The following is a 6898-nucleotide window of genomic DNA, read 5'->3' as shown; positions in this document are numbered from 1 at the left end:
ATAACATTTCAAAATTATTATACCTTTCGTATTTCAGTTGCTGCAAAACATCATTAATTTTTTTACAACAATATAAAACGTCCGAAGATTTAGATTGAAGAATGTTATACAAAACATCAGTTATTCCAAACAGTTTTGAAAAAAATTGAAGAAGTTTAATTGTTTGAAAATCCTCTAAAAAGCCTAAAAACCCTCGTGCTTTTATAACAGTATCTGTGTCCCATAATTCACAATTTTCTATAACATGTCGAAAAAAAATATGTAAATTGACTTCTGTATTGTTGTACTGTGCTACTTAAACGAGATGTAAAATTCCACCTTGTGGGTGCTACAGAGGGAAGTCTTTTTGTCACAAATTCCTGTAAAGCGAATACTCTTTTGGAAGATTTTGAAAAGTATGTAGACAATCCATTTAAAGTTTGAAAAAATGATTTACTTTCTTTAATATCAGAAAGACCTTGCTGCAATACTAAATTCAATACATGAGCATAACAGTGTGTAAAAAGAGCAAAAGGATAAGCATTGAGGACTTTGGATTGCAAACCATTTACGTGTCCACTCATTACACTTGCTCCATCATAAGTCTGTCCAACCAATTTGTCTTGAATTTTAAATTCTTCAACTATGTTCACCATTAGAATAGACCATTAGATGTTTTATCAGCACTAACGTCTGTAAAACTAATAAACCGTTCATGTACATTGCCTTTACATACAAAACGTAAAACTGTTGAGAGCTGTGATTTTGTCATTATATCTGAAGTTTCATCGAGAATAATAGCAACAAAACTTGCTGACTCTACTTCATTTTTTATATGAACTTTAATAACATGAGAGATTGCTTCGATTATGTCATTTTGTATACTTGGAGAAGTACCACGAAAGGTAGTAGCAGTATTTAAATGAGTATCTAAAACAGAATCATATTCTCGAAGAGCATTTAGATATTCAATGTAATTGCCTTTGTTTACGGAATTACATGACTCGTCGTGACCTCGCAGGGACAGTTCTTGTTTTCCTAGATAGATTATTGCGTTAATAATTCGTTTTAAAACATCTCTATTTTTATTTACTTGTTCATTATGTCGACTTATTTCGGCTTTACGTTGACTGTCAATTAATACGTCGGTTCGTTGTTTGCCAAACATTTGTATGGAAAGAAATGATTGAACGTGTGCCTGCGATCCTTCGTGTTTCTTCAGTGCTGCTGTCAAATGGTTGAGATCAGCAAATCCTTCTTTGTTCCACACATTAATATCTTTGGAGAACAATAAACATGGCCAGCAGAAAAGTTTGGATCGAATTTCACAGCCTGTAATCCATTCGAATTTTTTATAATTTGAAACGCAAAAATGTCTAGTGTAAACTTTTGTTTTTTCTTTATGCAAACTGGATAAATTTGGAAGAGACGGACACGGTTTCCCATCTTTAATTATTTTTAATTTTATCTCAAAACTTCTATTTGAAAACGGAATAGTTAAAATGTCTTGAACACTGTTAGCCATTATTAGTTATTAGAGGTAATAATATGACCATAAAAATACGAATGTGCGAAAAAGTACGAGACCACGTGCCGCATCGCATTCGGTCAATTGCCGAGTGGTGCGGTGCGGTGCGTGGTGCTCTGAAGTCGTAGCACACCGTACGTCTTAATATCGCGAACAAACCTATACAAGCGAATATCCGCCTGCACACTCCAACCAAACCCACCAATTTGCTGCACGGCATAGGTATTCTCTCGTCGCGGCGCACAAACTACATACACACATCACACAACACGCTGCAGACTGCACACCACACCATACACCATACATTTAGCGCACGCGGTAAATACACCATACACATCAATGCCTGCTTATACAACAACACATTATTTTGTATTAAAATACTACTTTATGTGGTCTTTGGTTTTCACGGGTGTGCGCCGCACACCTAGCACACACCCAATATACGCCACTGATGTACATGTATTTAACTTAATATGTAATATATTATGCTAACACAGCAATTTTCATAAAATATACATACATACATACGTATATATTACATATGCTATATGTATATATATTGACAGATTATGTACATACTGTCACACTCGTAATTTATACCCTCTCGACCTGCAAATCCCCGACGCTTCATTGTCGCATTGTATAAAACTTTGGCCGGGCAATATAATATTTTACTAGCATTAGTGGAATTATTAGTTTAAAAACTTTTATTTTTTATTAGTCAGAGTTCTTGTCTTCATATGCACACATGTATGTATGTATGTATTTCCGATAATAATATGGAATACATACCATGTTACGGGTTTTTTTTAATTTTATTAACAAAAACTCATATTTTGTAAACGAGTGTTAAATGAAATTTCTTCAAACCATGAATTAAATTATAATAATATTGTATAGTTTATAATAAATAATAAAAAAACGTGTTTTACATTCTTATGTTACATATGTAGAATTGCATGATAGGGTCAGCTTGTCATACTGTGCTGTCTTTCATTCTACAGCAGACACACACATGTACCATAACTAGAGTTTCGTATTTAACGATATCCATTGTAACTATCTACTGATCTGTATAACTGTCTGTATTTATGTTCTTTGAATTCCTTGATGTACTTGCTCGTAAGTATTCGTACAACAGGCTAACATATGAAATTTTTTTCCTGTTGAAAAAGCTAGTAATATAAAACAAAGCTTTCACATTGAAGAAATGATCAAGATTGTAAATTAAATTTTAAAAATGCTTATGAATAATATATTATGTTGTTAGTATATCAATAATGTTATGTATATTATATAGTATAATATATATGTACACACACAGAGACACATGTATAATATACATATATGGAATTTCTGAAATTGAAATAAATGTTTCATAAATAGCTTATATATTCTATTTCAAGAATCAATGTCTACTTCATAAAATGTTTTTAAGACATTAGTAGCATGTTGTTGGCAAAAATATATCAACAAGTCTGTGTAAAAATATATCGTTTCTAAATGTTATTATATTGTTAAAATTTCTAGTATCTAGAAAAAAAAATAATATACAGATGTTTCAATGTTGATATTTTTTTTATTATTTGCATCAATTTACCCTCACTCTTTCATATTATATATAGCCAGGGCCAGCGTAAGGCGGATCTTAGAAGTTTCAAGAAACCCAGCCCTACGTTTTCAAACCATATATGTGTACATTAGACCGGTGCGAAAAACACGCATTTTGGATTTAAGATTTGGATCCTAGTGAAAAACTATCGAAGTATCAAGGAACGTTAAGCAAAAAATTTCATCAATCTCAAACAATGTGCTGTGCTTCCAACCAATCGATTTATTACTAGTTAGAAATTATTGTCAAACCATTCAATTTTCTGGATTCTTACTCGATCGAAGATAGTTCTTAATAAGTTTTAATTTTGAAAATGTTCTCTCTTCCTTGGCAACTGAATAAATATTATAACGTGGGAATATGTGAGGAGAAGTTCAGACCTAATGGAATTCATGCACAGACAATATACACACTAGATTATACAGGCAATGGACACGCTAGAGTTCTCACAGACCTGGTTGAGTCATGCGTAAGCAATACCTTAAGAATAAATGCTGTGAAGCGACTTTGGCCTTTCATTTGAATCCTTGAACACACTCTACGCAAAAATATATCGTCGAGATTTGTACATTTTGCCTTTTTCCAAAAAAAAAATCAATTTAAACTTACACTTTTTTGACATCGACATAATAATGTATACTAACGATAAAATAAATAATCTTCGAAGGAACGAGAGACAAAGGAGTATTACGCTAAATTCTACCAGCACGGTGATCCCGGTATGTACATACACTATCTGAACACAAATCAGTAAACATTTCGAGATCACATTTTCGCACAATTTCAATACTTGATCTATTTATCAATATATTTACATACACAGATAAAGTTGGAAAAAAAATCACTATAAAATGCTAAAATACATTGACATTAAAATAGTATGGTTTTCAATACAAAAATTAAAAACGCAATTATTTTTTATGAACAATATAATTAGTATTACCAAGGGAAAATAAAGTATCAAAACAGAATTTGCTTTCAACACAACAGTTGTGGGAGAGTTCTCGATACACGTTTGAATGCTAATGCAGAGAAACCCATAAATATGTATGTATGTATATGATCTTTAGTAAGACGATTCTATCTACTTCCAGTTGTTCGATTTCGTTCATAATTTCATTATATGTAGCTTACAGTATAAGCTATAAAGATATTATAAAAGCCTTAAACCCATATAAAGATTACATTTATGAACATATCGCTATACATAAGGATTAGGTATAATCATAAAATAATTAAATATTCTTTATAAGAAAATTATCACTTGCCATATGGTTGACATATTCTAACAAAAGCCATATCAACTTTTAGATAATATATAAATTTTAAGCCCAAATCGTTCAGTGTTTTAGAAAAAATGTGTAATAACATTTTTGACTTCTCACAAAACACTGGTACTTCATACATTGTATGTACACATGTATACATACAATTAATTAACTCAGTTACAGTATTAAAAATGCCATAAACAATTACTTTGTAGATTATCTAAATGGAGGTATCTATTTATTTAAAAACTCATCTAAATCTGTATTATCTTGGGAATCCAATTGTATTTCTTCCAGAGTTGTTTGCATAGCGCTTTTACTAGTGTCATCAGATTTTTCTGGAAAATAGCTGATATTTGTAATGTATAATTAATTTTAGATTTACATTCACATATGTATTGCTACACTTATACTCACTTGGCAATGTGCCTTTCGTCTTGTATAAAGTGATATCTTTGAGAAATGCATAATGAGCAGCACGCTGTCTTTCCCGTAATGCTTCACGCTGCTGCTGTTCTGCTACTTTCACCAATCCAGCTTGCTGTGTCATCAGGGATACGTGATTTTTCCCCAATTCTTCTATGTATTTGGGAATAAGAATAATTTAAACAATTACATTTTCATTCTTATTTTTTAAACTAGATCAATATTCAACTAGAATTAATTTCCATTTTTACAAGCATTTTTTAATTAAATTCATGTACATAAATATTGAGTAAATGTGAATGTGAGAGAATTCGACGTCAGAATATCGAACACTAATCAGGTTTTTATAATTTTTAAAAAATGTGTGGGTCTGTCTTTTGGTGATATGTAGTTCTAATCTTACGTTACCATAAAAGCAATTCACAAAAAAATAAGCTTAACCTGAAACATCTGGGCAAGGAAACTAATCTCCGGGGATTTTTATCTAAGCTGCAAAGCTGGCAAAGAAAAAGAAATCTTGGAAAGATTGCCACGTTTGAGAAACTTTGCAGTGTGTGGTAGATGAATCTGAAGGTGAAATATATGAAAATTTGTGAGAGGAGATTACAGGTTATCTCGAATCTCTTGAAAACAAGCTCCGGCGTTACTTCCCTAAGTTGACAGACAAAGCTACGTTGACACGAAATTTATTCTCTGTTTCCCTTATTGAAATCAACATTCCCGATGAATTTAATTTTTTGGCACATATCTTGTTTAATAAAAAAATACTCTCAATTCTAGTGTGGTATGTATCAAACACACTCAAATGTGAAGATGCTTGTATTTCGAGTTTTACTTCCATTTGCATCAACGTATCTCCATGAGAGTGGATTTTCAACTCTTCTTCGTTTGAAAACAAAAAAAAAGAAATAAATTAAACGTTGAGCATGACAAGCATTAGATTAACAAATAAACAAGCCCCTAAACATAAGTTAAAATTATATTATATAGTGTTATGAAGCTTAGTGCAAAGCTTTAAAGGGTTGATAGTTCATATAATTTAGAACATTTTTTGCCATATATACCTCAATATAATGATAAACACGAAAATCTCAGTTACTTGCTAATACTGCCTAAGTTAAAATTGGTACGTTAGTCAATTATTATTTTTATTCAATCAAATTAAAACTCATACAAAAACACACACACACACACATTTTCTAAAAAGCATTAAAAGTATGAATAAATACTGGGATACATACAAGATACATCGTAAATAGATTAAATAAAAATAAAACCCACTATTATCTCGGCTGAAAAAATTTAATTGAAAGATTCAAAGTAAACGTAAAAATGTTCCTACTCAATGTGCATTTTAAGTTGTGCTTACCAAGTTTCCTCTCCTTGTACATAGTTAACTGAAACGTGTGTTCAAGCTGCCTACGTTTAAAATCTGTCCTTTCTATCAAATCTTCTAAATCGATCATTTCAGTTTCAGCAATTTCAAACATCACAGCCAACTCTTTAACTTGCGATATACAGTCATCAACAAGAGATGTCACTTGTGGCAATGTTCCAAGAATTGTATTAATTTGCACAAAATTATCCAATTGACCTTTGACAGAAGTATGTATCTGAAGCATTATTCTATCAATTTGCTCAGCCGTATTTGAATTTTGTTCTGCATCTTCGTGCATCGCCTTCCATTGCATCTGATACTTTGAGAGTAAATCAGCACCGGTATTCAAATTAATGTGAGCAAACGGAATATCTTGAAACATGGAAGCCTTGGAAGAGAATCTTGTCTGTTCTTGGACCAGATATATTTTTTTACGAACCATATTCAAATCTAATCCTTCTTGAACCACAGAATACAATTTTTCTTTCACACTGTTAAACATGCTAAAAAAAAATAAAACAGAAAACGAACGATATGAAATATAATTGAAATTAATATAACTTCAACATCATTAAAAGTAGTTAGAAAAGAAATAAATTTGCAATAACATTATGACTATAACACACGTGACGCATTTGACAGATAAACCATAAACATGACGCGACCGTAAGAAATATATGAGACCAATTGGCCATAACAATATCAAT

The 6898-nt window shown here is 31.4% G+C and overlaps 1 protein-coding gene across 2 annotated transcripts; it reads right to left on the bottom strand.

Annotated features, from left to right (window-relative positions):
• Positions 1 to 3095: 3095 nt before the first annotated feature.
• On the bottom strand, positions 3096 to 6898 carry Dysb (dystrobrevin binding protein dysbindin). 2 transcript variants are annotated; one of them, XM_077428275.1, is made up of 4 exons: positions 6800 to 6898; positions 6183 to 6694; positions 4805 to 4966; positions 3096 to 4725 (listed from the first exon to the last, which is right to left on the bottom strand). In XM_077428275.1, exons 2-4 carry the CDS (start codon positions 6691 to 6693, stop codon positions 4622 to 4624), a joined length of 777 nt encoding a protein of 258 aa, XP_077284401.1. In that variant the 5' UTR covers position 6694; positions 6800 to 6898; the 3' UTR covers positions 3096 to 4621. The 2 variants fall into 2 exon arrangements, with proteins under 2 accessions (XP_077284401.1, XP_077284402.1); XM_077428276.1 differs by having other exon boundaries at positions 6818 to 6874.

This window comes from Arctopsyche grandis, chromosome 3 (assembly GCF_051622035.1).
Source record: "Arctopsyche grandis isolate Sample6627 chromosome 3, ASM5162203v2, whole genome shotgun sequence".
Classification (NCBI taxonomy): Eukaryota; Metazoa; Arthropoda; class Insecta; order Trichoptera; family Hydropsychidae; genus Arctopsyche; species Arctopsyche grandis.
This window is presented reverse-complemented; position numbering and strand designations above follow the sequence as displayed.

Excerpts from the sequence above, each read along its gene's own strand:
- Dysb (XM_077428275.1), bottom strand. The coding sequence starts at position 6,693 with ATGTTTAACAGTGTGAAAGAAAAATTGTATTCTGTGGTTCAAGAAGGA. Across the intron at positions 4,967-6,182 it reads GTACAAGGAGAGGAAACTTG|AAGAATTGGGGAAAAATCAC; the intron begins GTAAGCACAACT and ends CCAAATACATAG. Across the intron at positions 4,726-4,804 it reads GACGAAAGGCACATTGCCAA|AAAAATCTGATGACACTAGT; the intron begins GTGAGTATAAGT and ends GCTATTTTCCAG.